At 37.7% G+C, this 16,986-nt stretch overlaps 1 protein-coding gene across 2 annotated transcripts; it reads right to left on the reverse strand.

The window, feature by feature from the left end:
- Nucleotides 1–386: 386 nt before the first annotated feature.
- On the reverse strand, nucleotides 387–14,704 carry LOC139959557 (uncharacterized). Of its 2 annotated transcripts, none has more exons than XM_071957271.1 (6): nucleotides 14,524–14,704; nucleotides 10,472–10,617; nucleotides 6,862–6,933; nucleotides 5,584–5,703; nucleotides 4,190–4,308; nucleotides 387–3,265 (listed from the first exon to the last, which is right to left on the reverse strand). In XM_071957271.1, exons 2-6 carry the CDS (start codon nucleotides 10,550–10,552, stop codon nucleotides 2,746–2,748), a joined length of 912 nt encoding a protein of 303 aa, XP_071813372.1. In that variant the 5' UTR covers nucleotides 10,553–10,617; nucleotides 14,524–14,704; the 3' UTR covers nucleotides 387–2,745. The 2 variants fall into 2 exon arrangements, with proteins under 2 accessions (XP_071813372.1, XP_071813371.1); XM_071957270.1 differs by lacking the exon at nucleotides 14,524–14,704 and adding an exon at nucleotides 14,205–14,431.
- Nucleotides 14,705–16,986: the final 2,282 nt, after the last annotated feature.

Consider the following 16,986-nt stretch of genomic DNA (forward strand, 5'->3'; position numbering starts at 1 on the left):
CTTCGTTCATAAAATGAACTTGCTTTTGGGATGTAATCTATTTATGATTATTTTGTTGTTGTTGTTGTTAGAAACGGTTTAAGCAAAAGGTTAATTGATGGCTATCAAATTGCTCCTGACGTTTCATGTCAAAATTTTAATAATGTTAATAATCTTAAAGTTTTGTTGAGTGTTATCTCATTTAATTTCAGCCGAACTTTTGACGTTTTATCTCAAAAATGTATTTCTTTTTAGGCAATATTCCAAATTTTGACAGATTACGAGATTACAATCGGATCACTTGATTGTTCAATTGCTCATGGTCCGCTGTCAGCTTCATGAGTATTTTTTTATTATGGGAAATTCGAGACTTTGTCTGAATCTACACACATAGACCATTCGTATCGTAAAATGTTGAACCATTAAATTTTATTATTATTATTTTTGAAACAATAAACCATTTATATATGATGTTGCGTGAAACAGAGTTGTATTTACATAAATTATAGAAGCAAATCAATATATATCTACAAAAATAGTGAAATCGGACGAGGCTCTCTTCATAAGAAGAGAGCAATACACGAAAAAACATCTACCCCGTACCATTACCATTTTGGTAAGCAGTTTGTTAAAAAAAAATATTAAAAAATCTCTTTGATATCCCTAAGAAAATTATAGTTTATTTAATTACCGATATAACCACTTAGAACTTTGTTTGTTTTCTTAGTGTAAATTTACAACTTAATTATTTATGACTTGTTTATGACAAATTGTTTAAATATTCCTTCATGCATATTCAATTGAAACCCAAATCTGTAACATAGCTCGCTTAAAACTATACTTGAGCGATGCCTCACCGTGTTCTTGACGGAACAAACGCAGGCTATTGAGAATTCGTCGGCGGATTTGAAAAGGCTCCTCCATCAGTATCGCACGTAGGAAATATTTCACCCCCATCACCCCCCTCCCCCACCCGCCCTCTCAGTTGAAGGGACATAGCCAGGGGGAGCAATGGAAGCAACCCCCCCCCCCTTGAAGTATCACGAAAAATAACATTTAACTAAAAGCAGGAAATATTATTAACTCTACAGCCTTGCAGTATGACCCACTTTAGCAGAAAGTGCTTTTCTTGGACTCAATTTACATCAATTCAGAGGAATATTTTGTAAAAGAACATTTTTATCAATGGAAAGGGTAACAGTTGTTGATTTCATATCTGATAAATTTAACTAATTTTGGGTAAATTATGTATGCAAATATGCAAACTAGGTGCCAAAATAGCTTATTTTGGAATACATACTACTAATAGTAATAAACTTTTTAGCTTATTTGGAATACAAACTACCAATAGTAATAAACTGTTTGATTTTTGTGTATTTTAAGATATTTTAAAATAGTTTTATCTAAAATATTTTCTATCATTTGAGGCCAAATTTGTGGAAATTGGTTGGAAACTGATCGAGATATAAGGATTGGCATAAGAATTGGAGGAACGCCCCCTTCTCCAGGCTATACCATACATAAACAATACACGTATATGGCAAGCCATGTGGGACAAACACCGCATAATATATCCGCGTATTAATTCGAATATATACGCGTATTAATTGTACATGTGTAAAGTTTCGCTTTTTGAAGCGATCTCGCGAACCCGCCAAAACATTTATCATTGGTATATGTACACAGCAAGAGCGGAATTGTTTTTTCGTGTATGTTCTAATTAATCCGTGCATATATTGGATTTAATCACCATATGTATTTTATTTAATACGTGTATATTTTCGAATTAATACGTGTATATATTCGAATTAATACGTGTATATATTCGAATTAATACGTGGATATATTGGAATTAATACGCGGATATATTTAAGCCATATGATTGGCTCATAATATATTCGCGTATGCATTCCAATTAATACGCGTATGAATTCCAATTAATACGCGGATATATTATGCAGTGTTTGTCCCATATGGCTTGCCATACACGTATGTACAATACACGTATATACACACATAATGTGCCCATATCGAAAATATTTCTTACAACGGATTGGTGGCGCTATGCCGATATTCGTTGCTTTATTTTTGTAAGGAAGCTTGTAAAGAACTTAATAATTATTACATTATTGCAAAAGGGTGTAGGGTGACCGACAAGAGCTTTTCAACTTTTTTTCGGTTTTTGGACGGGTTTTTGGCAATATTCCGATGATAATTTAAATTTCCAACTCTCCGTAGCCATAGCTCATCGCCAGGGTAGTTTTTATATGTGTTGGGCTTGTTCTAGAACATTTATGAAGGTACTGGCCTGTTTCTAAGTGGAGCCTAGATTTTCTTAATAAAAAAAAAGTTCCTTTGTAAATTTCTTTGTACATAATGGCGCTCCGTTAAGTGTAATAATGCTCCCGTTGTGAAAGTTGCCCCTTTTAAAATTCTCCACCCACCCCTCTTTCAAAATTCCCGGCTTCGTCCCTGCCCAATTGAAGTTGGTCGAGCAATGATGTGTCACAACGTCCGTAGTTTTGCAGTTTATGAAAACAACTTTACTCTACCCTATTTATTTACATGATAGGGCAGTTCCTCCAAAATCCAAGGTCACTAGGTGACTTTGTTCCATCAGTTCCCAAATGACACCATAAAACATTGATCCACATTAATATTCTCCATCGCTTTTGTACATACAATATTAAATATTTAAAGTCCATCACCTCTGTAGTTAGTACTAGTACTGCTGATATTTCATAATGCTTTGGTCATCGTTCATACTCATGGCATAGAAGCTAACAGTGCCCGTAATTCTTCAATTCCCTTTACTTCAGCAGTCCCAGTGTCATCATCGTTCACCTTCTCCTCAAAATGAACAAGTTCTTTTAATTCTTCAATTGCTGGGCTCGATTTTCTCCTCAGTTTTTCTGGCTGTCTGAAATTTTCATACATTGGGTCATTTGTTTCATCCGAGTTCGGTTCTCCCGTTGTTTCACTGATGCCTTCGTCCTCGCTGTGCGCATGCGTAGCAGGGACGTCATAATCTGGTGACTCATCAACAGAAGTCGAGTCCACACCGGAACTGGCCGAAATTGGCCGAGCGTCTACCATATGGTCTGCTAAATCTTGATCGTGGTCTCCATCATTGAATACATCCCCCTCCTCCTCCTCCTGCTTCTCCTGATTAGCCAGAAAATCGAATGAATTTATCGCATCTTCTTCATCTGAAAAATGTCTCGATGAACTCTGTGATGAATTTCTCCAGAATTTAAGATTTGACTTCCGTCTCTGTAGTTCATCTCTGTAACAAATAAACATAGACGTTACCATAGAAACCTCGAATACAGAGGTGGTATGACAGAGGCAAGTTCGTGTCACACCTTTTTTTTGTTGCAAACATAAAGTCAGAAAAATGAAATTTTTGACCCTAAAATGGTCAAGTCCACCTCATACATACCTTATGGTCCAACCCATCCCCATACACACACACACCAACCCATATTGTTAGCTCAGTAGTTAACACCAGTGCCTTTCAATCGTAAGGTCCCGAGTCCGAGTCACTCCAAGGTTAATGTAGGCCTATGTCGAGTTGTTGACAATTGACAATAATAATCATGGACGATATGAATCTAAGAGACTGACTTCGATCAGCTTGCGGCTATGATAAGCCAATGATGGCTTCTTCGCGAGTTCATGCTTGCAGGAGCATCTAAAACACATACATACATACATACATACATACATACATACATACATACATACATACATACATACATACATACATACATACATACATACATACATACATACATACATACATACATACATACATACATACATACATACATACATACATACATACATACATACATACATACATACATACATACATACATACATACATACATACATACATACATACATACATACATACATACATACATACATACATACATACATACATACATACATACATACATACATACATACATACATACATACATACATACATACATACATACATACATACATACATACATACATACATACATACATACATACATACATAACACAACACATTTCAGTTCAGTGCCCCCAAGGGATATGAGGCGGGTACCAGTTCAAATACCATATAAATGTGCAATAAATGGTCCAAGAATTACAATATCTCATATCTCTCTTTCTTTTCCTTGATTAATGCTAAATCTAAACATTTGATAATTACTCTATTTTCTTTGTTTCTTCTTCTTTTTCTGGTAATTCTGCTGTGTCTGAAAATCGTTGCATCATCACTTCCTTCAAAGCGTCCAGCCATTGGAGTGACTGCTCCTGGGATGGTGATTGCTGTATGGACAATATATAGAAACCACATGAAAGTATCGCTACCATATGATATTACACAGTTATCATGTCACAGTTGCATTTCGTGTTAAACATAATACATAGAACAATTTGCATAATGCAGTTAAACTTGCTCAATGTGTATATGGTCATTTACATAGAACAATCAAAAATCAAAATGACTATATAGACTACCCAGTACGAGCGCAACCACGCATACTTCTGGGGGGGGGGGGGCTTTAAAATAATTTCCTCACTGACAGACAGAATATTACAAACAATCCTAGTGTACAATACATTCGACCCTGAGCCCTTCCCCTCGACGACATAACACCTTAGCTCCCCCTCCCCCAGTACAAAAAAGTGGTTGCGCGTACAAAATTTAGCTATGCAGTCCTTTCATCAAAAGTAACAATGAATTCGACATGAAGTCACACGACTGCGCAGTTTTCAAATAACATATTTATATTGCATTACAATTGTCTGCATGTCACGGACAAAATGATGGTGTAAAAATGCCTACGTTGCGTGATCAGTTATTGAAATGAAGCTAAACTTAGCCGATGGCTGAGTTCGTGCAACATTGGAACATATAGTGGAACATTAGACTTGAAATAAGGGAGCTGATGTCAACATGAAATTGGTGTAAAAGGAGTGTTCCATATATTTAACATACTCAAAAGGTGATACATCTGACAAACATTAACAGTTATCACCTGTAATTAATTTAATAACGTTAGTATACATATCAATATTGAAACTGCCGAAATTTATTGTGAGGTACGTTGGTTTCAATGTAACTCCCTGGCATGAATTATCTCGACGTGTTTATGACGTCAGAGAAATATTAATATATAGAGTAGAACCTAAGAGAGGAATCTTTATTCATTCTAGTATTATACTAGAGGGCGTTAACAATTAATTTACATGTTACTGGTAAACTGTGTAAGTTGTATGACAAAAGTTTTAGTATTGAGGTTACGGAATGCAATAATGGGATATGGGATAGGGGAGGGGGGGGGGTGTTTAGCTTCCGTTAAAATTCTCGCAGTTGCTAAATTACTGCCAGCTTTCACTTGTAGATGCAGTATTTGCTCAAAGTGACCTTTGATCGTCCAATTTACAACGTGATTATTCATTATACCGAGAAAAAAGGTGGGCATAATATATTCATTATAACGTAGGTGTACTGACATGCGCAGAGAGATAAAATTGACATATTTTATGTGAGATTAAATGTGAGACAGTTCCGTATGTAGTAAAGGTGGTAATACTTACGAAAACTATTGATTTATTCATGGTGACGATTTCGAAAGCGTTCTTAGCATGCCCCTGAGAAGTGAGAGCTCTCACCGCCTGTAACTGCATCAGGTCAAAACAATCTATGAAAACATTGTCCTATGCAGGAAAAAGGAAATAAAATATTTGAAAAATACACCTTTGTCATGAGGATTAGAATTGCCCTTTCAAGTATAGAAACCCTCTGATGGCAATTTTATTGGTGAAATTTACATTGAAATACTTTTCAGTCCGTAGCGTGGTCAGTTTTTTTGCAATGAGGAACAGTTGGAACGGGTGGTGGGTGAAGATGGTGTGGGAGGGGTCATCAAACGGGTTTGCCGTGTTGACATCACCCTGTTTTCGTGTGGATGTCTCTATACATGTGACTATAAGGAAGAGCCATGCGTGTGCTATGTTCTTCAGTAGTTAATCTTCCCTACATCATTTTAATAATCTGGTTGTTTGACGTCTGCCAAGAGACTTTAGCCCTTTCTTATCAAGTAAGTATTTATAGTACTGACTTTATTATATGTCGGGGAATCATCGATGTTTAGTAGAGGTAAATAATATTTCTAATCGACAGTAAACATAATCTATTTAGATATCAGGCTATGGGCTTCGTAACGCTGTAGAACTGAGGTAAAAGAGGTGGTCCCTTGGGCTGCAGGAATTCACCGGGATAGATCAGCCAAGTCGATGCTGTACGAGCGAATAGTACGTGGAAAACCGTGTAGGTTCGTATAGAACGTGACAGTGACGAAGGGAATCGTGATACACACGTGACAATGATCACACAGTCACAGTATCGATGCAAGATGACCGGGGTTGAGAGCGTATCAGTCGTTCGGTTGTTTGGTTTTTCGTGCCCCAGGTTCTTTCCTGGGTGACTGTTCTTAAAAAGTACATACTTCGTGACAGTGGCGGAGACAAAGGAATAGGGGGCGTAGTGCTAAAATGTTACAAAGTTAGTTAGTATACGTTAGGTTTAGGAGAGGTGAAGTGCGTAAGCACACTGGAGACACAGATAAGAGGGTAGCGAGGTAAAACGTTTACTGCGACGCTATATAATCCTCACGTATATAAGGAAGTGATAATTGGAGTAGGCAGTGATTGTTGGAGCAGGCAGTTGTTCCACAACAACTCCCTGGTTGGAGTAAACAAACGACATATTTTACTGCAGGTAATAAAAGGTCATTTATGATCGAACCAAGAAAAGGGCTGTACTGATATAGTTTATCACTATGTACAAATACTGGTATAGATCCCGGTACTTACGTTTTTGAAAGCTTGTTCGCTTTTGAAACTTAGTAGCCGCCTTCCTGTTAAGACGAACCACTTTTTCTTGCTCTGCAAAATATAAAAAAAATTATACAGGATGTGAATGCCAAAATTATTGCATGGGGGAAAATCATCGAGAACTTAGTGCAATTGAACCAACAAAGTACCAAACATGTGCAAATATACATTATATACATGGACTTTGTTTCGATATGATCGCACTTTCTGAACGAAACATCACTTAGGACCGTACAATAAGAAGGTTTTTATAGTGAAATAAATATACAATAAATACGATAAATTTGCGATCAACACAAGCCATTCGAAGCCGTTAATTCATAGGCATGTTCAACAGTTTAAAATGCAGACGGAAAAACCACCACGTATGCCTATTTATTGGCTTTTAAATGATCATTTCTGGCCCGGAATTAAGTCTTGAAATGTAGTAGTTCAAGAGAAATGTAGAAGGAAAAAAATGGCAAATGTTGAGTAATGCTTCAACGGCCATTCCATATTGCGAGATACGGCTCTAAAATATTTGCGTCGTTAGGCGTCAACAACACCCTACCCCCCTCCCACCCCCACCCACCCCCCCCCCCCCATACACGTACGCCATCACCATTGCAAAGATTCATTTTGCCTCTTGCAAGCAATAGAAAACACACAAACCAAAACAAGCCAGGTTGTAACACTTTCTATTCATACAGTTCACTTCCTCATATTTGCTGGTTAACGAATGACTGAATACGGTACCGTAGTTTATAACTGTTAAGTTTCTCTTGATTTACGATCGACCTATTGACAATGCGCAAGAATTATTAGTCACAGGCCATTAACCATTAACTCGCCAGAAAATATGTACATTTTTGTTCAACCCTTTTTTCAACCGATCCCAGTCACCGGTCTGGAAAATGGAACAGACCTTGGGAGAAGGACACGAGGATCCGTCTGAGTGAACTTACATTGTACTGCACTCTGATACATGTGTCATGATGTGTGTACATTAATTTATGTAGTGACGATTTCCTCGTGTAGTTTGATACAATGATCTAAATGCATTAGGTCCTATTTCCAGAGTAATGTTATCCCAAAGTGTGTTTGTTTTAACCTTTTACATCGCACAGTCACATAGTAGGCTAGAAATGGATGTTCATGGGGTCATACCAGAGAAACCAATGCTTGTTTTGGGGTATGGATGGTGCCACTGCAGGGTATAGGCAGTTGTAGCAGGTGGTAGTGTAGGCTATTAGTGGGAGACCGCACAGGGTGGTAGCATGCAATACAACTCCTCAGTGTGTACTATCATTGCTTTGCAGACTAGTTGTATGTACCTGCAAGCAGGAACTTGCGAAGAAGCCATCATTGCGTATTGACGATTCGATTTCATCCTGGTTTTGCCCCATGTTTTGCCCCACGGACAATCAGGGGTAGTAATATATATATATATATATATATATATATATATATTACTACATATATATATATATATATATATATATATATATATACATTCTAGGTAAATGGTTATTCTTGAACTGTATTTAATCTGCACAAAATACTGTACACACCCAAATTACTTTACACACCCAATGTGTGTACACAACTCCTCCATTAATGACACACACATTTGGTACACACCCGCATACAGTTCAATAGAACCTATTGTTATTTTGGCTTGTCATATTTTCAAGTGAATACTAACAGTGTTGACACTGAAACAAATGCCAGTATTACGTCATGTTTACGACAATGTTAACGTCATGTTCACGTCAATATTTTAAATTCCCTATTTGCATAGTGGTTAACGCCGGTGCCTTTCAATCATAAGGGCCCGAGTTCGAGTCACTCCAAGATTAATGTATGTCGTCCAGTTACAGAGTTGTTGACAATTCATAATCATGGCCGTTAAAATATGAATCTAAGAGACTGACTTCGTTCAGCTTGCGTCGTTGATAAGCCAATTATGGTTTCTTCGCGAGTTCCTGGAGGATCTAAAATACATACAATACATACAATGTAACCTGTACTATTACCTATGTGATTTGTGACATTTTACGTAGTTACTGTTAACCCACCCCCCCCCCTCCACCTTGCAGCACGTTAGACCATTTTCTACACGGAAAAATTGTGAATCTTTGGAAACAAACGCCCCCCCCTCCCGCCCCCCCCTCTTACCTTACCCAGCGCTCGAGCCTGTGTGTTGTCATGAGCAACAATCTGAATGCCTTAAACCAAAAAAAAGCTCGGTTGTTTATCAAATTAAACAAGTTAAAAAAAACACAAGTAACTTTGGAATCGACAATTAAAGTCAAACATTAAAAAACTAATTAACACCTATCTAAAGTCCTGGGTTTGCCTAAATAACACCATGACTGTATGACGTTTTGCGATCGTGACATTGAAGGCACTTGCTTGGATATATGATACGCTAACACGGAGTACGTCACGTGCTCCTTCGTGGTTGGTATATGTTTTGTGTCTCTTAGTTGATATAAACGGCTAATTCTTTTATAAACATGTCTATAAATATGCCATACAAGAAGTTAGTACAACAAACCTTTGATCTATAGGTCACGCAGGCCGAGTATCTCAACGATATATATGAAGTGTTTTCTTTTATTATCTTTTTACTATAATCTTTTTAACTGGGTAATAACTATTAATATTTAGATTTAATATTTCTTTCACTTTCAAAGACGTTGTTATGTAGTTTTCTTCATCCCCTAAGTCATATAAGTTTATAGCGTAAAAGGCGAAGAAAACACGACCACAAGATAACCCTATATATTCATATATATTCATATTGCTCGCCCCCCCCCCCTCCCGACTTCCCACACCACCCCCCCCCTCTTTTGCTAGAGAATCAAATTGTTGTCACCCGACAGTTCCTCTAACTTTAACACTGAAACATGCAGTGTCCGACCCTCGACCTAGCATTTTCCAGCACTGATGCATTAAGAAGTCTCATTTTATCTATCTTATTCGCTCTCAACAATGTAGAGGATCTGAACATGTTTGCTAGTTTTTAAGATCCATCTTGCATAGCGTTTTTAGCAGACTAAATTTACAGGTAATCCTGATAACCTTTGACTACACCACCCTATAAGACTACCAGTATAACTACTATACATCTGACTATACGGCTCTATAAGACTATACACAGTGGCGTAGGAAGGTACTTTTGAGTGGGGGGGGGGGCTGAAGACTGATGGCCGGCATGGGGGAGGGGTCTAAGGGGAGGGGGCGTCCCCCTACCCTTTGGATTTTTTTTGCGTTTCCAGGTGGCCTCAGATGCAATTTGGTGCAATATAGCACACTTCAACACCCACTCCATTTTGTAAATAATTTTGCATTTTCACCTGGCCTTAGATGCAATTTGGTGCTCCAAATGAGATTTTTTTCTCATTTGGAAATGAAAAAGGGGTTTTCTGACTTGCGAAGCGGGGGGGGGGGGGCGGAATGATACTTCCGCCCCACCATAATTTTCACTGGGGGGCTGGCGCCCCCAGCCCCCCGGTTCCTACGCCCTTGACTATACATCTGTTTACGTAGCCTATGTTTAGTTAATATATTGTATATAGATAACTGCGTTTCAAAGAAGACTTACCTTCATGCTACCGCCCATTATGCGTCGACTTAAGAAACCCTGCATCAAAGGACCGTTTGATTTCGTCTGAGCACCTTCCATTTTGGGAAAACCCCGAACGAAGTTCGGCAACTTTTAGGTTTAATAACAGCTCTGACTTCTTCTCCCTGTAAGTAAATAGAGTCACACTTAATCGTTTTGTAATGGATGAACTTCCGGCTTCAATTTTAGTATTGTTCATGAAAGTTTATTGCGCTTCGGTAAATAATACTTTAAAGTACATATAGTGTATACTCAAAACTTCCCAAGGATACTTGGAGCGATAGGCAGTCATTGCTATATTTAACTAAATATACGTAGACAAGAATCTAACCAGTGATCTTTGGCTAATAAAAACAAAATTACCTCTATTTGCGACCAAAATAATTAAAACCATGTGTCATGGCTCATGGAGGCAGACGTTTATTGTCCACTCATTGTTGATCAATATTTCGGGGGAAATCCCAAAATTTTGCGATAGATGTGGAATTACAAGTCACCGTCTGATACCAAAAATAGGAAGTTTCGGGTTTTGATGTGGTTCAGTGGTTGTATATATGACAATGGTACTGCAACGTTGTAACGATCTCCTGCAACAGTCCACTTATGGTTAACCATTATAGACTTGGACGAATCGTCACATCATGTATTGTTCATTTCATGAGTTCTGAGACAAACTTGTGACAGTGTCTCCTGCGTGATGCATCTATATACAAATTGAATCAGTAACACATTTAACTATAGGAATATAACCTTAATAATACAAGTAAGTGGAAATGTCTCTCAACACAACAGATATTCTCATTATATAGTGATGCAATAGTGATCATAATTTACCAATTTTCAATTACAATGGTAAGGCATGCACAGTCGTTAATGAATGTCACAAACTCGGCCTCCTTATTTCTGTACTGGAAAATGACTTATATCTGTACAAATGCCAACGATAAGAAAACTATAGCACCAAAAATTTAGCGACAAGGCGCACATACATGTAAGGTAATAATGGAATCACTGTATTGCACAAGCGCGCGAGAATTAGCACGCGCACATACACACAGACACCAATACTTCTGTCACACTTCTGCGTTAAAAAATATTTCCTTGTTCTCTATAGGCTATAAAATATGTAACGGTATATTCAACAGCGTGACGTCAAATTCTTCAATGCCATTTCGCTTAACTTAATAATTTCACTCGTTTTAAAAAAAAATAATTACACAGCAGTTTCGAATTCATACTTATTTCAGTGAAATTATAAATGAGCGTTCAAAGCAAATGCAATGAATACTCTCATCGAGTTTCCTGGTTGATAAAGTCACCAATTTAGGTATTACTCATCTAGTTCGAAATTGAAAGTTTCTATACATGTGAGGTCAACAATTATCTGATTATATAGCAGACAAAAACACTACTTTCAAATTTGAACAAAAAGGGTTTATCTGAAGCTCTTTACCGACGCGGAAAAAAATTACTGAAAAACATGTTCTATTTTACTCCATATCTTTTAAAGACCTCTTATTTATATAAAGTAGCGACGGATGTCAACTTTCATTTATTTGGTTGTTTTTCTTTCTTATTGGTTCTGAAATTTAAAGCAGGGGGAACAGTTCCGAAAAGAATAAAAAGATCCATTCATCTCTAAGAGGAAAAACTAACGTAGAAAGTACACGTACAGCAGTAGTGTTTTGTTCATAGATCTATGTTCCATGGAACACACAGATATAAATCACCAAGGTATGGGTTTGATGGTTTCATTGTTAGACGAAAGCGAAACCATGATGCAGATAACAAATGTAATTATTCCAAATTAAGAAGATATTCTGAATTCATAGACTGCGTAGAGTCCTATAGTAGTTTAAACGTGATGGTAACTTTGCTGTACAGGCTAGCTCAGTATGTCTAGTACAGGGGTTTTATCACTATAGGTGAAAACTATTTTCTTGTATAGGCTATAAAAAAAGTCTGAATTATGAACGTGGTAATTTTTGTGGAAATACTCCATACTGTGTGCACTAAAGTTGAATTTATATATTTAATGTTGTGATTTCAGTATAAACCGTAGAGGTGAACTATATGTAGTATGAGAGCGAGCGTTAGTTGATCCGTGGCTCTATAGTTATTATAGGCTATAGCCTATACTTTGTAGGCCAACAGGAAAACCAATATATCGGAAAGCCTTGAAAGTGACACGTGGAAATGGTTTAATAAGAAATGACCGGTCAAATTTTCACAATGTCAGTTTCATTACCCCCCCCCCCCCAAGAATAAGGAGGAAATTATTACTATAACGGACCGCAGGCTTTTGTATTTTGACGGCCGAAATGTAACAAGCCACTGCATTCATACAATGATACCAAGAAATGGACATTACTTAACTTTACAATGTATATAATGAAATGAGACGGCAAATCCTGCCTACAAAAAATATGACCCAGCAGGAAATTACTACATATAGGGGCAAAGCAACGGTCGTGCTAATGTGTAGTGCTAGATGTATTGTGACGCATATAACTGTATAATATTCGCGTATAACGGGATAGCTTTATGAGCATACGCCATATATATACCTATTGCTAACAAAGTGGTTAACTTATAATAATATTAAATAATAATAATATATTATTATTATAATAATAAAATGATTAATATTTGACAGACTTAATTCTAAAACATTCATCATCATTCTAAGAGGCAGCTACTTTGGTAGCGTGTTCACCATATATAAACAGCGTTTGCAATTCAACTAACGTATACAAGTATGGCCGTTCAAATGTAGGCCTATATACCGTAGGCTTTCTACAGTAAAACATGTGGATTATCTTATTATCAATGTATATAGAGGAAAACATAAATAAATAAAAGAAGTGGAACTTTTCAGTGAATAATCCAAAGATTTGAGATGTAGCCTATACAAGTCCCAAAGCTAGGGATAAAACAGCCGAAATCTAGACATAAAGTATCGAAATTGAAGTCTAAGCACCAGTCATTTTTTTTATTTCCTATATATTATATCACAATATAATTAAGCCAACAGGTAATTTGAGCAGGTAATTTAACAAGTCTATCATTTCCATTATCCACTTGTCAAACACGGTATTTCCGGGAATATTAATTTGAAAAATTACAATGTATAAACTGTAGGTTGTTTATTATACGATAACTCGTCCTGCTGTGAGGGTGCATGCTCCTGAAACTTACAAGTGTTATAGTATGTTACACATATGCTACTGTAATAATAATATAAAAAAAAGTCTAGCTGAATGAGTCTGCAACCCCGTGCCGGGGTGCATCACGGATTTATAGTCAGAAAGAAATGAAAAAAAAATTCAGTTTGTCTTTAGGTTAGAAATTTGGACATAAAATAGTCACAATTTGCGGTGTCCCGTCTGGGAAATCGTAGCATCTACAAACCTAAAATTCCCTCGGTGAAGATTTCAAATCCCTTTACCCGGGTTTTTCTGCCCCCCCCCTCCCCTCACTTTTTGAACAGTGCTAGATGACCGCGAATATATATATTGTAAAGTTCGAATGCTCGTTATACGGTAGGAGGACCATACATAGTGATCCTAATACCGCTATAGCACTTAACGAATATTTCATTGAGGAAGTATTCGCAACGAGCAAACAGTATTCCAACAAATTAAGCTTACTTCATGATTTAGTCAACTCTTACAATGATACCATAAAATCAACGAAGTAGAATAAAACTTACAAGGATAAACTGTGAACGTATTTTAGTGTCCGATAAAACTGTTACCAAATTGAAGTTTAAGTGACTGCTGATATGGATTCCACAAAACGTCCTGCTACGATGAAGGCCTTGTTGCTGTGATAACGCGACTAAGTTCATATCATGTATATATAGCTCAACCGCTGCAGTTGTCTGGTGTCAAACAGGTCACAATGTGTCCCGTTGGGATGACGGATATAACCTGTACACGGTATGGGAAGTTATAGCCCTGTGTTGTAAAACCGAAGAGGAAGTTCAGAAAATCTGGTAAAACGCAAACAAATGCGATCAAAGTTCTTACCACGTATATAATGCAAAGTTGAATTGGCTGATGTGCTTCAGTAGTTATGTATAGGCTAACTGCACGGGTAACGGTGACCTTCAATGCCTTGCACCCGAGCTCAGACTGTACGGTGGCTGTTACGAAATGCATTGACATGCGAAGCTACCCAAGCAAACGTTTCCTTGTTACTAAACACGAAACAGCAGCTTGGAAGATTACAGCAGAGAGGAGATGATTATTATTATTATTATTGTATCTACTATATCCTGCATTTCTTTTTTTTTATAAATGATCTTGGCTCAAGATCATGTTCTTCCCAATAGAATTAATGCACGGTTCTGCACAACAGGTCTACTATAGACAAACTACAGTACTCTGTCGGAGCCAATCTGTCGGAGCCAAATACATACATACACACATAGGCCTACATACATGCACATAGGAGTAGGAGGCGGGGGGGCTGGGGGTTGCAGCCCCGACCAAAACTTTTTGTGAAAATTCGGGCAATATGCTGAGAATTTTTCGGGCACCTACTGAAAGAAAAATTATTTGCAATGTGTTTTTCAATGGTTAAACTGATATTATTATGATCATTAATATTGTAACGACTTGCCTAATAATTATAACCAATATAGAGGGGTAATAACACGGCAAATGATTGTATGTTATTGGCATGCGATGTTATAACCGATGCATGCCCATATGATATGCACATTAATATGCTGAACGCGCGCGGAAGGCGCGAAAAATTTGGGTTATATTTTTCGGGCAAGTCGAGACCCCCAAATCAAATTGGGCTCCTACGCCTATGTACATACATACATGCATGTAAGGGACTGACTCGGGGTGTTGAGGTGGGGGAAGGGGACGGGTTTGAGTGACAAAAGGGACGTTGTGGTGGGCAGTGTTGGGATAAATAAGTCACCGCATGCAATGTTTAAGCTTATATGTGTACGCAACCACGATACGTTGACGTCATTCATTGTTTACCAGAATGTTATTTTTACCCAGAATTCCATGTGCCATCACTCAAAAAACAAAAAAAACGCACCGTGAATAAATTGTTGTGTCGATAAATAGAACAGTTAATTTACTTATTTACTTCTTTCCTGCAACATAAATGGAGTATGGCTACAAATTCAACAGGAAGGGGTTTTGGGGAAGGGGAATGTGTTTGGTATAGGGGAAGGGGAGGGGAAGTGTGTGCAAGAGCCAGCTGGTTAAGCCCCTGAGGGAAAAAGTCACCAGGAATAAATTCTAAGATCAGTTTTCAATTTCTTACTTATGTTATGAAAATGCTAATAAAAAATTTACCTCACATTACTCAGGGTCCCTAATATTTTTTACTGCGGGACCAGTAGCAGTAGCTCCTGAATCCAGCGCATCATCTCGTCAGGCCTAGGTCAAGGTGATATGGCGCCCACCAACAGTTTGGTCGATCATAGATTTTCCGTAAAGGAGCCACAAACCCAATTAACCGTCTCCATCAGGTAATTGTTATGAACAACAACCCCAGACAGCTAAGGAAAATGATATTCCATTCGGGAGATATTACAAACACACGGCTAAAGACTTAATCAAGTCTAAATATGACGTCATCGAGTCATATATGCTTAAATAGGCTGTTTATTTTCTGTAATGAAGATGGGGTTTTTTGGCAAATGGTGAAGCTAAGTTTATACATCACGATAACGATGGTATTGGTTTCAGTATCAACATTGTTAACATAATAAATGGAAAACTGGACAGGAAAAACAAATATAAAATAAAAGGTTTCAGAACTTAATGGCAATATGACATCACAGGTTTACAAAATGTCAGCCCCCAGATATAAGTATATACGATATCTCTTTGGCACCTCCCAATAGACCACCATGGATCCGCTATCAACCCTCTCTAACCAGGGAGTTCCATAACAACTCCCTGTTCTAACGGTCCTGTTCTGGACGGGTGACAGTGTCGGTTCGTAAAATGATGTTTTCTTTTCCTTGGCCAATCTCTAAATTGACGATTTTGGATCGTGTTACGTCATAGTAAACAGAATTTCCCCACGTCTTTGGTAACAGACTTTGCCCGGCTCTACGACGACAACTCAGCACAGCAGACACCGTGGTTGTTTATTAATTATTTAATATCCGCCTTATACAGAGATCATATGTATCTGTAATATGTATTAGATGGACTCCCTGGAGTGACTGTACAATTGCATCCTCCCCCAGCCACTCTTTGAAGATTCTCTCCGGAGGGATTCCTAATCCTCCGACCCCCCCCCCCCCACACACACCCCAGCATAATTTACCTACCAAATGGATATATATATATAATTATCTAAAATCGTTAGATTCTAGATGGAGACTTTGATCTATACTATTATTTTTGATGACATTCAGTGACAGTTTCTTGGCAATATAAGCAGTCCGTGTATGTGACATAGTTCGCTATTTATATTATGTTCGATCCTTTCCGTCTTGTACGGAAAGG

The sequence above is a fragment of the Apostichopus japonicus genome, chromosome 19 (genome assembly GCF_037975245.1).
Source record: "Apostichopus japonicus isolate 1M-3 chromosome 19, ASM3797524v1, whole genome shotgun sequence".
In the NCBI taxonomy this organism is placed as follows: Eukaryota; Metazoa; Echinodermata; class Holothuroidea; order Aspidochirotida; family Stichopodidae; genus Apostichopus; species Apostichopus japonicus.